Source organism: Tachypleus tridentatus, chromosome 8, assembly GCF_004210375.1.
Source record: "Tachypleus tridentatus isolate NWPU-2018 chromosome 8, ASM421037v1, whole genome shotgun sequence".
In the NCBI taxonomy this organism is placed as follows: domain Eukaryota; kingdom Metazoa; phylum Arthropoda; class Merostomata; order Xiphosura; family Limulidae; genus Tachypleus; species Tachypleus tridentatus.
The window spans coordinates 52,637,450-52,653,084 of record NC_134832.1 but is presented as its reverse complement, the minus strand read 5'-3'; the positions used below and the strand labels follow the sequence as shown (position 1 = coordinate 52,653,084).

Here is a 15,635-nt window from a genome sequence, read left to right as displayed (position 1 = left end):
GAGATGTCTGGAACAATTAAGTATCTTCTAGAGATGTCTGGAACAGTGAATTGTTCATCAGAGTAGATGTCTTTTACATCAGGTAGTAATGTCTGGAACGGTGGTGTTCATCAAGTGGGTCTTTTTTACACGAGATGTCTGGAACAATTGCAGTGTTCATCTAATAGGTCTTTACATGGGGAGATGTCTGGAACAATGAGTGTTTGCATCAGGGTGGGTCTTTACATAGAGATGTCTGGAACAATTAGTGTTCATCAAGTGGACACAGTGTCTTTACATAAGAGATGTCTGGAACAATGGTGTTCATCAGAGGTGAGTGTCTTAGCACATGGAAGTGTCTTGGAACGGGTAATTGTTCATCAAGGGTGGGTCTTTACATAGAGATGTCTGGAACAATTAGTGTTCATCACAACCAGATGTTTTACATGGAGATGTCTGGAACAGTTAGTGTTCATCAAGTGGTCTTTACATAGACATGTCTGGAACAATTGAGGTGTTCATCAAACAGGTCTTTGTGCCAGAGATGTCTGGAACAATGGTGTTCATCAAATTGGGTCTTAACATGGAGATGTGTCTGGAACAATTAGTGTTCATCAAGTAGGTTCTTTACATAGAGATGTCTGGAACAATTAGTGTTCATCAAGTAGGTCTTTACACAGAGATGTTCCGGGAACAATTAGTGTTCTGTCAAGTAGGTCTTTACACAGAGTCAATATACAGATGTCTGGAACAATTAGTGTTCATCAAGTGGGTCTTTACATAGAGATGTCTGGAACAATTAGTGTTCATCAAGTGGTGGTCTTTACATGGAGATGTCTGGGAACAATTAGTGTTCATCAAGTGGGTCTTTACACACACATACATGTCTGGAACAATTAGTGTTCATCTAAGTGGTGGTCATTTACACATACATGTCTGGAACAATTAGTAATAGGTTCATCAAGTGGGGTCTCTTAAGCATAGAGATGTCTGGAACAATTAGTGTCTGCTAATCAAGTAGGTCTTTACATAGAGATGTCTGGAACAATTTCAGTGTTCATCAAAGTCAAGTCTTTACATAGGAGATGTCTGGAACAATTGTTTCATAGTGTTCCATCAAGTGGGTCTTTACATAGAGAGGATGTTCTGGAACAATTAGTGTTCATCGGTCCCCATGGCATGTCCCGTATCCAAGTGGGTCTTTACATAGAGATGTCTGGTTCAAATTAGTGTTCATCAAGTGGGTCTTTACATGCCGGCAGGTCCAGATGTCTGGATACCACATACATGACAACATTGTGTTCATCAAGTAGGTCTTTACATGATGAGATGAATACTGGAACAATTAGTCGTGTCCACATATACTACAATAAAAATGTCGGCGTCATCTCACCAGTGTCCGATGAAGTGTCTGGAACAGGTTAGTGTTCATCTGATTATAGGTCGATTTGAAGTGGGTCTCTGATAGATGTCTGGGAATTAAAAATGATTCAAGCGTGGGTCTTTGAGATGTCTGGAACGTGGGATTAAGTGTTCATCAGATGTGGAACCTGTTATCAAAGAGAGATGTCTAAGATGTCAATTAGTGTTCATCAAGTGAACAGGTCTTTACATATACATGTCTGGAACAATTAGAGATGTCCTTCATCAAGTGTTCATCTTACATAGAGATGTCTGGAACAATTAGTGTTCATCAAGATTAGGTCTTATCACACAGAGATGTCTGGAACAATTAGTGTTCATCAATGGTGCAGTCTTTACACAGAGATGTCTGGAACAATCTAGTGTTCATCAAGTGGTCTGTCATTACATAGAGATGTCTGGAACAAATTAGTGTTCATCAAGTGGGTCTGTTACACATGAGATGTCTTGAAACAATCAGTGGTTCATGGAACAAGTAGTCTTTACACAGAGATGTCTGGAACAATTAGTGTTCATCAAGTGGGTCTTTACATAGAGATGTCTGGAACAATTAGTGTTCATCAAGTGGGTCTTACCATACATGGAGATGTCTGGAACAATTAGTGTTCATCAAGTAGGGCTTACACATAGAGATGTCTCGGGAACAATTAGTGTTCATCAAGTAGAGGTCTTTACATAGAGATGTCTGGAACAACAATTAGTGTTCATCAAGTGGGTCTTAACATGGAGATGTCTGGAACAATTAGTGTTCATCAAGTAGGGTCTTTACATAGAGATGTCTGGAACAATTAAAGTTCATCAAGTAGGGTCTTTGCATAGAGATGTCTGGAACAATTAGTGTTCATCAAAGTAGGTCTTTACATAGAGATGTCTGGAACAATTAGTGTTCATCTAATAGGTCTTTACATGGAGATGTCTGGAACAATTAGTGTTCATCAAGTAGGTCTTTACATAGAGATGTCTGGAACAATTAGTGTTCATCTAATAGGTCTCTTACATGGAGATGTCTGGAACAATTAGTGTTCATCAAGTAGGTCTTTACATAGAGATGTCTGGAACAATTAGTGTTCATCTAATAGGTCTTTACATGGAGATGTCTGGAACAATTAGTGTTCATCAAGTAGGTCTTTACATAGAGATGTCTGGAACAATTAGTGTTCATCTAATAGGTCTTTACATAGAGATGTCTGGAACAATTAGTGTTCATCTAATAGGTCTTTACATGGAGATGTCTGGAACAATTAGTGTTCATCAAGTAGGGTCTTTACAAAAGAGATGTCTGGAACAATTAGTGTTCATCAAGTAGGTCTTTACATACAGAGATGTCTGGAACAATTAGTGTTCATCTAATAGGTCTTTACATGGAGATGTCTGGGTACAATTAGTATTCATCAAGTAGGGCTTTACAAAGAGATGTGTGGAACAATTAGTGTTCATCAAGTAGGTCTTTACATAGAGATGTCTGGAACAAATTAGTGTCTTCATCTAATAGGGCTTTACAAAGAGATGTCTGGAACAATTAGTGTTCATCAAGTGGGTCTTACATAGAGATGTCTGGAACAATTAGTGTTCATCAATGGGTCTTTACATGGAGATGTCTGGAACAATTAGTGTTCATCTAATTGGTATTTACACAGAGATGTCTGGTTGGTTGGTCTGTTTTATGGAGCAAAGCAACTATGCTATCTGCGTCAAACATCCGGTAGAAAGTTAAAATTAAATTAAAAGTATTAAAAATACATAAAAAAGAAATTAAGATAAAAAAAAACAAGGTATAATTCTTGAATCAAAAACATAAATAACATTAAAACCAATGTTTACATCTTGTCTACAGCAGTAAGAGAAAAACTACAACAATACAAAGTTGTAAAGGATTTCTGTAGCGCAACTGTAATTATCATGACTCATGGGACGACTAACGGGTAAGTTCAAACAGCAGCGTTAGTCACCTGAAGTTGACCTTTCCAGTCCTGGTGTCGAGTCATTTAACATTACGGCCATTTTCTAATTTCAAATGGAACTAGAGAGATTGTGATTCTTCAAAGGGAACCACATTAAAAAGGTATAATTAGAAATTTAAAACACTTCAATGACATTAAAAAGATTAATGGCCTTTAAAAAACTGAAAACTTTTTCAAGGTGGACAGTGTCACCATCATCAATAACACTGTCTAATGTTATGGACAAACCTTGGGACAGAACATGTTTAAAATAGTGCCGTCGTTGAGAGTCGTAACAACGACAAGAAAGTAAAATGTGGCTTACAGTGATTTGAGTGTTACACAAACTACACACTGGTGCAATAGTTCCAGATAAAAGAAAACGATGAGTTAAAAAACTGAGACCAATGCGTAGTCTAGTTAGAACAAGTTCCTCTTTCCGATCCTCACGGAAGCAAGACGGCCAAAGTCCAATATAGGGTTTTATTTTGAAAAGCTTGTTTTCACGTTGTTCACTCCGAGTCAACTGCCAACAGGCACGGAGCTGAGCCTTTAATATACAGGACCATAGTCCACGTATGGAACAGGCACAGCAGTGATAGTGCCAGAACAGATAGATTTAGCTGCAGTGTCGGCGAGCTCGTTCCCGCGAATACCAACGTGGCCCGGTATCCAAAAAATATGTTAAAGAAAAAAAATGGGGTAGTCGGTTTTGAATATCGGCGAGAACAGGGTGTGAACTAACGTGAAGTGATTCCAGGACCAGTAGAGAACTACTGCTCAGCTTCTACGTGATCCAGGACAAGAGAAATGGCGTACAGTTCAGCAGTGAACACAGAAGCTGTAGAGGGGATTCTGCGCGCAACCACTGAACCACAACAAACCATGTCAGAGCCCACAGAATCACCTGATTTCTAACCATCTGTATAAATATGAATGGAAAGATGGTTCGAACGATATTCAACAAATAACTGACAGTACTTCCAATCAGGAGTGTCTGCTTTTCTCAGATGGCTTAAGGATAGGTCACATTTGGGGACTGTAAGAAACCATGGTGGGATGGGCTGACCAGTGGATACAGCAATGTTATCCAAAGACAGACCCAATTCATCCAACTGCGCCTGGATACGAAGGCCAAAAGGAACAAACCAGATCATCTGTTCTGAAAAGTATGGCCCACTGAGGAGGAAAAACACAACCCCAGGTGGTGCTTTGGTAAGGAATAAAGTTTTGAAGCATTTAGTAAAGACAGTTTCAAACGGCAGAGGTGCAAAGATGGTTCATGAGACTCTGTGTATAAGCTCTGAACTGGGGAAGTGCAGAAAGCCCCAGTGCAGAGCTGAAGTCCTTGATGCTGAACGGGGTCCAGCATCTTTAAGCCCATAGACCAGTAATTCATGGTCTAGTTTCGATTGAATAAGAGCACGATATATCTTTAGCATAGTAGAGATCAGATGGTGGAGCGTTGTCTTGGAACCCACACTGGGTGGGCGAGAGAAGGTTGTTTGATTCCAGGAACCAAACAAGAGGAGTATTAACCGTCCTCTCTAAGGTCTTACAGAGGCAGCTCGTAAAAAAAATTGGACGGTAGTTTGAAGTAATCTTGGGATCCTTCCCAGGCTTAGAGAAAGGTAGGACAATAGCCTAGAGCCAAGCATTAGGAAAAACAATATCCTGCAAGATCCAGCTAAAAATCAGATGAATAACAAGAGAAGCTGGAGATAGATGGTGCAGCATTTCATAATGTACATCATCAGGTCCAACCGATGTACTGCCAGACCGATGAAGAGTCAGTCTGAGTTCCACCAGTGTAAAGGGACGATTACAGACATAGTGACAATCAGCTCGAAAGGAAAGAGTTGATCACCCTGCCCGAGTCTTGATGGCTAAGAAGGTAGTGGAAGAAGCATAAGTGCTAGATACCTGCCACAAGCTTTCACCGAGAGTATCAGCGATCTCCGGTATCAGCTAATTCTTGGCCATCAGAGAGCAAGATCGAGAGGAGGACAGAATTACATTGCCCACTGGCCTTTTGAATCTTCTCTCATATGACTTTGGAACTGGTGGTAGAATATATGCTGGTTGTTAACTTAATCCAAGAGTCCTTCTGGCTGTGACGTCTTACCCACCGAGCATGCGCACGAGCCTGCTGAAAAGCGACGCGGTGCGAGAATGTGAGATACCTACGAAAAGTATCGCAGGCCCGTTTTTGAGCCTTCCGTGCCATGTGGCAGGCAGGATTCCACCATAGACAAGAATATCGTAGAAAACGTGTTGAGGTTTTAGAAATACACTGAGCAGCTGCTTGTATAATACAGTCAGTTACTGCTGCCACACAGTCATCTACTGATGGCTTACAGACAATGGCAGGACAAGTTCTGCGAGAGCAGTGAAAGAGTACCAGATTACTCGATCCAGCTTCTACCAGGGCACGCGGGTCGGGTGGCTTCGACCACGGCCAGTGTCTCTCAAAATTATAGGAAAAGGATCACTGTCTCGTGGGTCATTGTTAACCCTCCATGAAAAATGAGAGAATAATAAAGGGGAGCAAATTGAGAGATCAATAGCAGCAAAGGACTGACTAGGTGCATGAAAGTAAGTGGAAGAGCCACTATTGAAAAGTAAAAGGTTGTAATCAGAGAGCATATACCCCATGGAGCAACCCCTCCTATCAATATCAGCACTTCCCCAGAGGAGATGATGTCCATTAAAGTCCTCCAGGATTAAAAGGAGGAAGACAGCAACTGTTCAATGATGGCATCAAGGTCTGATTGATCATAGGTCTCTCCAGGTGACAGGTAGAGAGAACAAACAGTGATCGTATGACCTCCAAGGGTGTGTCGAGTGGCAAGACAGGGTGGGCACATGCTGTTCAACCAACAGAGCCACCCCTCCATGGACTTGTCCACCACAAAAGTTGACTGTATTAACAGGTTTCAGGATGGTAGGAAGCAATCAGCGTTTCAATGTCATCCAGATTAGAATGTAAACCTCGACAGTTCCATTGTATAAAGGTGGCCATTTTAATAACGTGTGTGGCAATTGGGTAGAAAACCCTTCTGTTTACGATCAAGTCTTTTTTCTTTATTGTCTTTATTGAAGGAAGGTCTATCGACCTCCATGGATCCTGCTCTGGGTCGATTGAGCAGGTCTTTGCTGTTGGAAGAGGATTCCAGCGACTGAGGACGTGAACGAATAATCATTTTGCATCTTAGGGTGGAAGAAATAGATGTATCCAAGGAAATGCCCGCACCCAGAACTGAAGGAAGTGGATCTTGGGGTTTGGTGGAATGTATGGAAGGGACAGAGATGGGTGTTGAATAATCAAAGTTCCATTTCACTGATGAAATTTACGGTGACAAGTATTAGTAAAGTTGAGAAATTCAAGGAGACCACGTGTCGATATATTGAAAACACGTGAAGCGATACATGTATTATATATTTGCAACAAACATTATTTTCTGCAATTTTTAGCCGCGACATAAAGTCTCTAAAACGACTCCTAGTTTCTTTGTTTTTTTCAAACAAAAACTTTTAGTTTATAACTTCACCATGACTTGAACGATTTGAAACCTTATTACAGTTTGACCGATGTATTTGACCACGCACAAGGTCTTGTGTTAATTTGCTATAATCTCGCCTAAAGGTTTGTTTGTTTGTTTTGAATTTCACACAAAGCTACTCGAGGGCTATCTGTGCTAGCCGTCCTTAATTTAGCAGTGTAAGACTAGAGGGAAGGCAGCTAGTCATCACCACCCACCGCCAACTCTTGGGCTACTCTTTTACCAACGAATAGTGGGATTGACCGTCACATTATACGCCCCCACGGCTGAAAGGGCGAGCATGTTTAGCGCGACGCGGGCTCGAACCCGCGACCCTCGGATTACGAGTCGCACGCCTTACGCGCTTGGCCATGCCAGGCCCCTTGGCTAAAGGAATTTCAATTCGAGGGTAGTCTAGTACGGGTCCTGGTGAGTCCTAAAATCGAATAACGTATATGCGCGCCCCACACTTGGGGCGTACAGAAACGTAGCTACAAATAGGGGCAGGTAGGACTATTATAGATTGATTTACTTCAATCCTGTCTGAAAGAATTTCATGTGCCACGACTAGTAATGATTCCGTCTTGTTTAAACTTCTGAATTTTATATAACGTATTATTTTAAATTCGGTTTCGTCGAACACTTTTAAGTCAACATTGGGTCAGTTTGAACTATGTATTTCTCTGTAACAAAATTATGGTCTACGTTCATGAGAAAATACGTAAAATTTACGTGGGTTCAACAATTTGCAAGGAAATACCGTATTTTTCGGTATATAAAAAGCCCTTTTTTCCCAAAAATGGGACGTCTCAAAACCGCCCTGCGTCCCATATACCGAAGGGCAAATATTTTATGCCTCCCTTGGCCTACCGCACCTTGTACAGCAAGGACTAGAAACTGGGAAGATGAACCTTTACACTTCCCTGGGCTTGTTTTCATTTTCTCATAGGCTAAAGAAAATGGATTGTTATGGGAAACGACTGTAGAACAGTGTTCCGTTAGGGGTACCTTTCTTTAACTTAAATTAGACATTTTACTGACAATAATCGAGTCATATCCATAAAAAAACCCACAAAAAATGTATTTAAAAATGTGATGTGAAATCTGTCTTAATGGTACCAAAGATTATACAATTTGAGGATAATTGAGAGAGAACTTTCAGAACTTGTTTTTAGCGAATTCAGTGATGGGAAAGATTTTAAAAGTTTTCATAATGAATGAACAATGTTTTGATGTAAATGTATGAAAGAGCAACATCTGATTTTACTATGGACACTACTTTTGAAGCATTCTAAATAATAATCAATGATTATGTTGGTGTTGAACAAATAAACAAATGATAACTGCGAAAATATTTTTCATAGCTTTGAAAATAGGCGTGCGTCTTATACAGCGAAAACCACAGTAGTTTTAGTCTTAAATAAACTTAAATAAGTTTATGAAATTAAATTGGTATACATTTTGTGACTATTATTACGCACACCTGTTCATGTACATTTCACAATTTACTATCCAAGAATCCGAAGTTCGATTCCCTACTGTTGACAGGATGCAGAAGGCTTATTGTGCAGCTTTAAAAGCAAGAATAAGATATTTACTTCAAGAGAGACGGAGAGAGATAATGCAGCAAGTCCTAGCTTGGCAGAGTCAGTTAAAATTATACCAAAACATCATGTCTGAGATGATAACTCACCACTAGCTGTTGAGATCAGATAGAGACCAACTGGAACTTTTAAAAACATCCACCATAATTAATCGAAATATCATTCGTCCAATAGCAATATATATTAATTATAAGATCTTTAAACCAAGACAAAAGTAGTAAAACAAACTTCTAAGGCTAGAAGGCCTACTATGCCTTTTAATTCTTTCATAATTGAGAAGTGGTTTGTCAACTCTTAAGTGCGGTAATTGTAATACAACTAAATGAAACGCCAGATGTGGGACTTTACCAAACTAATGAGCCTTTTCATTCCATGGCTCTAGAGAACGAATTAAAGTAACGTTCCTAAAGTATATATTAATGCAAGTTTCATTACGTGAAGCACGTGCATGAGGACAAACAAGATGGCCTTCTGTTAATTTCATTTCCCCGTTCATTAAGTATGGCTTACAATATAGTCCAGAGGAATGATCCAATAAGACCAGAGTTCATTATACGTTCACGTTGATGTGATATTCAACAGGAATAGAAATAATGACGATAGATCATACGGAATGAACTCCTTATAAATATGTATATATATATACATATACCTGTGTGTATGTGTGTGAGAAGAACACGGCTATCTGAACTTCAAGATTATTAAAGCCATCTTTCGTGAAGCTCGACAAATCCTTTTTATAGATGATCTATCAGACTAAACGAAATCACGAAATTGAAATGAAGGTATAACAATGTTAAAAGCACATTAGAAATAATTATAACTTAAACTTTGAATTTATAAAAACGTTTCTGCGTACACATATATATATAAACATTTAATATTAATCATAATTTAGAATTTATATTATAATGAGATGAATTAGTTTTCATTGGAAAAAAACAAAAAACTATATATTACTGTTACATACAACATAATACCTACACGTTCCTCAGTGGGACAGTGGTAAGTCTACTGACTTACAATACTGAAATCCGGGGTACGATTCCCGCGATGGGCATAACAGAGAGACCAATGTAGTTTTGCTATAAAAGAACCAAACAATACATGGATGTTTAGGCTTGGTTTGGCTTGTTTTGAATTTCGCGCAAAGCTACTCGAGGGCTATCTGCGCTAGCCGTCCGTAATTTAGCAGTGTGAGACTAGAGAAAAGCCAGCTAGTCATCAACACCCACTGCCTACTATTGGGGTACACTTTTACCAACGAATAGTGGGATTGACCGTCACATTATAACGCCACGGCTGAAAAGGCGAGCACGTTTGGTGCGACGGGGATGCGAACCCGCGACCCTCGGATTAAGAGTCACACGCCTTAACCCACCTGACCATGCTGTGCCACTATCTGCGCTAGCCGCCCATAATTTAGCTGTGTAATACTAGAGAGAAGGCAGCTAGTCATTACCACCCACCACCAACTCTTGGGCTACACTTTTACCAACGAATAGTGGGATTGACCGTCATTTTATAACGCCTCCACAGCTGAAAAGGCGAGCATGTTTGGTGCGACGGGAATTCGAACCCGTAATCCTCAGAATACGAGTCAAACAGTTCAACCCACCTAGCCATGCTGGGCCACTGAAGGTTTAAACTATTTTATGTAATTTAAAGGCTTTATTTAAAAACGTTCAAATGTCAAATTAGAGCGATTATTATAGCCCCAAATTATTACAAAAAAATATGTTTTTTCTCTATTATTCATATATTTAAAAAGCGATTTTGTTAAGATGTCGATCATCGTAGAGATAAACTATCTAAATATTCACTCTACGTTAAATACAACAACTGTTTCGATGTTTACACAGAAATGTTTTTAGAATTTTGGTTCGAATTGCTTTTGTTTTACTTCTTTAAAATTATTCTGATTAATTTAGAAAACTGTATCGGAGAAAGAAGCATCAGTATTTTACTGACTTGGAAGGGAAAGAAGCGTGCAGGTTTTGTGTTTTTTTGCTCCAGTTTTAGTTTCATAGAGCGTCAACAGATGCCTCTTGCATCGACAAGTACTATGTGCAGAACGTATTTAAGTTGCGTATCCTCGCATGTCGACAAGATACACTTATTTGTTGAATCATCAAAAATCCACTTTTCCAATTTTATGCGAAAACAAAACACCTTCTACTTACTCAGCCACTCTCTCTCAAAAAGAAAGAAACATTGGCGTGAATAATACATACGAGATTTTGTTTGTTTATTGAGTACAGAGCCTATCTCTTCTCTACCAATCGTGGGCATCGAAACCCTCACGTGATTTTGTACTAATTAAATACTGTTGTTAAGATTCATTCATCTCACGTACTTCGAAACATAAAGAGAAATTATGCATTTCATTGGCTTCTAACTGAACATATCTATTACACACATTTAGTAATAGGTTGTTGAATGCTTAAACCTGGAGAAGCAATGAAACCAATACGTTTGACATTAAATAACAGTGATTTTTTTTTTTTAATTTAATTTCAGACTGTGATTGGTTTTCTTCATACTGCTCGTGATTCTTTGGTTACAAATGTCAAACCAGGCGTACGATATGGCAAATAATAAATACGTCTTAGAATCTTAATACGGTTTATACTAACAAATCTCACGTACAACTCTTGACCATCTGAACGTTTGAGAGTCACACTGGACTATCTGCTATGTCCGCCTCGGGGAATCGAACCCCGGATTTTAGGGTTGTACGTTTGGGTATTTGTCGCTGTCCTATCCGAGGGCAGACTTTTACACACACACATACAACAGTTTGATGTAATGCTTTGGATATTTTAGTGCAAGGTCAATTTGAAATATCTGCTATGTCCACCTCGGGGAATCGAACCCTGGATTTTAGAGTTATACTCTAAACTACCGCTGTCCCACAAAGTTGTGTAAAACTCATAATGACGACTGCTGAAAGACAAAATACAGTGTGGAGTGATTTGTGTCATTAGGTTTAATGGACGATTTATTTTAATTTGGATTCCCCTGTTTTGACAAACGTCCTTTTAAGCGGTCTTCAACCAAACGTAGTATACCTGGACTGATTAATTTAGTAATGTTTATATTTTCAATACGTGCCTTAAGTCGGAAAATCCTGCTTTAAAGCAGTGAAAACACGGATATATTCACGTACGACTAAGTTCCAACAACGTAAGTCTGCAGTTAGCGCGCAAAGCTACACAATGAGCTATATCCATGTTCTGCTCACCACGGATATCGAAACTCGAGTTTTGGCGTTTTGTGCTTTAAGACTCACACTAGTGGTGGTATAGATTAACACTATGGATAAATAGCATTGCTGACTGTTATTGTTTGTTATCTCCAGCCATCTATTTCCACAAACTCTCCAACTATTCTAGTGCTGACTCCAATTTCTAATAAATAACATCTGTATGTTTTCCCTCCCCATACGTATTAACACTTGGCCTTTTTTCACAAACTTAGCAAAATAAGCAATAACAAAAAAAATGTAAGTGACCAAGAATAAAGATTTGTATACACTTAACATTAAGATGTTTATTTTAAAACTCTCTTAAGCACCAGTCTTCTCCACCAGGTGGATGTCGTTACTTGTTTCGCTTAGTCCCAGAAATAACAACGTAGTGTAAATCGGTCCCCTTCCTTCCGAGAAGGCTGTTCGGGTTTAAAAACAGCGAAAATCCACGCTCAAGAAGAGATGTGTTTAGGGCATTGACTAGGGTTTATTTAATGTGTTTCTTGTTTCTCTTTTCGGAAGTGAAGCGTCCAGTACATTGGCAAAATAAACTCGCATTGATGACGGAAGTGAATCAGTAATGAGGCTGAATGGTCTAAACACACTATACGAAGCGAAGCCTTCTTTTTTCTTTAATCGTCAGTGTTAAATAACACTGGTCCTAAACTATTACTATTTGTATATATTTGAAGTGTGGCAAGACCATAAAAAGAACGTTTATATATTTATAGTGGTACGAGATTATATATCCACTGAAACTGTTACGGGTCCTTGAGAAATAGCGTAAACAAGCCTTTAGCCCTATTATGTATATAGTCTGTTTTGTTTGAGATTGAGTGAACCGACAATACACATAACTGGCCTAAGTGACAGATTTGTGATAATTGTATTAAAGAGATAGTTCTGTTTAAACCATCCATGTGTTAGTTTTGCACTGAAATAAACGTTAGAAATGAAATAAATCGAAGTCGCTCACTCAAGGTGACTGGTGACGTATAACCATAATTCTAATAATAATAATACACGTAAATAGGCACATCAGTTATCCATAAAACTCCAATGGATTAGCGGGAAAATCTGGAGGCTACAAACCGGTTTTCGGTTGGCTCTGAATTTTGGGCAAAGCTAATTTAGCAGTGACAGACTAAAAGCAAAGCAGCTAATCATCACCACCCACCGCCTACTCTTGAGCTACTCTTTTCCAACTACAAATGAGATTGACTGTCACATTATAACGACTAGTATGTTTGGTGATTAGGGAATCGAACCCGAGACGCACAGATTGCGAATCAAGTGTCCTAGCCTCTAGGCCAGCAGGTTTCAATACCCGTGGTTGGCACAGAAGAGATAGTCCGTCGCACATATTCGAGTTTAACAAGAACAAACAAACCAATCCAAATGATTTAAACTATATGGAATGTTACACTGCACAGTGAGAGTTTAACCAATAAGAAGAAAAGAAATACATTAATTTAAACAATGTAAAGAAACGAAACATGTCAAAATGGGGTCAGTCAACTGTTGGGTGACAATATCCAAAAAATAAAAACTAACTTAACGGGAAAACAAAGCCTGGAGTGTTAAACGAGAAGTGAAAGAAACACTTCATACAGAGAGTGTGGTTAAAAAAAAAACCAAAAAAACTGGACAGTGGTCAGTTTACGGTCTTAGAACGTTACGATCTTGGTTTTGTTTCGATTGGTCGCCGTGGACACAGCACATAGATCATTGTGGCTTCCCTCTGAAACAATTGTTTGTTTGTTTTGGAATTTCGCACAAAGCTACTCGAGGGCTATCTGTTCTAGCCGTCCCTAATTTAGCAGTGGAAGACTAGAAGGAAGGCAGCTAGTCATCACCACCCACCGCCAACTCTTGGGCTACTCTTTTACCAACGAAAAGTGGGATTGACCGTCACATTATAACGCCCCCACGGCTGGGAGGGCGAGCATGTTTGGCGCGACTCGGGCGCGAACCCGCGACCCTCAGATTACGAAGCGCACGCCTTAACGCGCTAGACCATGCCAGGCGTCCCCCTCTGAAACAAACAAGCCTGTAGGGTAAGAAATAACGTCCTTATTCAGTAACGTAGGCCATACGATCAGGGTCTTTAACACTAATAAATTAATTACTGTTTATTGAATAATGAAAAAACCAAAACTGGTAAACAATATAGTGGAACTTCTCACTATACTAACCAAGTCCCCGAGTTGCCCTTCGAAGTTGTCCCCTGGGGGTTAGCAAACTGTAACATGTTGAGCTGCTTTTACTGGAAATGTGCATGTTTATTTGCGATATGCGTTGCTTTGTCGGGAATTTGAATAACGTTTCACGTTTACATTCAAGTCAAGCAATTTCGCCTTTTTAAGGTAGAGCAGCAGTATGAATAGGGCTGAATGTTCTAACATGATTTAAATATTTAACTTCAACGTGTCAAAGCTATACGGCATGGCTAAAATAACTATTGACCATAAATATTAGAAACTAGATAACAGCTTTTAAACTTTTGTGATAACAGCGATATATTTTTTTTTTTTAATTTTTAGCCGACATATTAAGTACAAACCTACAAGGATTGGTTTGTTTTGAATTTCGCGCAAAGCTACACGAGAGTTATCTGCGTTAGTCGTCCCTAATTTTGCAGTGTAAGACTAGAGGGAGGGCAGCTAGTTATCAGCACCCACCGCCAACTCTTGGGCTTCTCTTTTACCAACGAAAAGTAGATTGATCGTACCATTATAACCCCCTCGAGGCTGAAAGGGCGAGCATGTTTGGTGCGACGGGGATTCGAACCCGCGACCCTCAGATTACGAATAAAGTTGTTTTTTCTCTTTATTATCCCACCTCAAAGAGAGGGTATAAACAAAAATACATAAAATAAAACACTAGTTAAATAATTAGCATATGGAGAGAAAACATTGCAAAATACCACCTTGTTAAAAAATTACAACAAAAGGGATAAAATAACACAACAGGTATCCGTGTACTCCCTTTGTAACCAACCTACCGTTATAATGATACAATGAATAAAAGACACTTAATGAGTCATGTAACACACATCTATGACAATGTAAATGTATATGTTTGGGATTACGAATAAAGTGCCTTAACCACTTGACCATGCCGAACCTACGAACCTACAAAACGAATACTTAAGAAACACTGCAAAATAATTACAATCACGTTCTTTTGAACATTTAGAAAATGCGTGATTTTTCATGTTCTTGGTTTTGATAAAAATCATGTTATTGAGATAAAAATCATGTTCTTGAGCATGTTCAGAGTCATGTCCTTGTGATTAAAGTCATGTTTCTGTGTATGGTTAAATCATGCAGCCGTGCATGTAAGATGTTTTATATACCAGGAATTGAAACATCTACAAATTATGAGTTGTAAGCATTTCTAAAGATTTTTCCCCTTTAAATTCTCAGGGTTTTTTGTTGTTTTTTTCACGTTCAAAGTCCTGGTTGTTGCAAATTACAAACAGTCTTGCAAATAACATATCTGTGTCACATGATCTGGAATTTCCTGATGTTAAAACATCGGTATGAAATGTTCTTGCGTAACTACAACCGCTAAATGTTCTCCTAAAGATATATTACATTTCTTATTATCGTGAACAACATATACGGTGTACCGCTAGACACGTGACATCTTGACGTCAAATCTTAATCGACATTGCACATTACTTACTGTCTTCTCTCTACCTATATATAAATACTAGATTTCCGAAAGGTGATTTCCTTATTATTTTTTAAATTCTATCACATCTTACTTTAACACGCTTTGGTCTCTCATGACTGTTTGTTGTTTTTTTTAATTTCACGCTAGCCGCTCCTAAATCAGCAAGACTAGAGGAAAGGCTTTTTTTGCTTTTGTTTTTGAATTTCGCACAAAGCTA

The 15,635-nt window shown here is 38.9% G+C and overlaps 2 protein-coding genes across 4 annotated transcripts in view; one reads left to right on the top strand and one right to left on the bottom strand.

The window, feature by feature from the left end:
* Positions 1-7,822, bottom strand: part of LOC143223844 (regulator of G-protein signaling 7-binding protein A-like) — a 71,996-nt gene extending 64,174 nt beyond the window's left edge. Inside the window, exon 1 of the mRNA XM_076452324.1 lies at positions 7,754-7,822. Coding sequence (XP_076308439.1) covers positions 7,754-7,822 — 69 coding nt within the window. The remainder of the gene's footprint in view (positions 1-7,753) is intronic.
* The window catches only part of LOC143222407 (epithelial sodium channel subunit alpha-like), a 293,985-nt gene that overhangs the window by 118,325 nt on the left and 160,025 nt on the right, over positions 1-15,635 (top strand). The gene's annotated exons all lie outside the window — the stretch shown is intronic.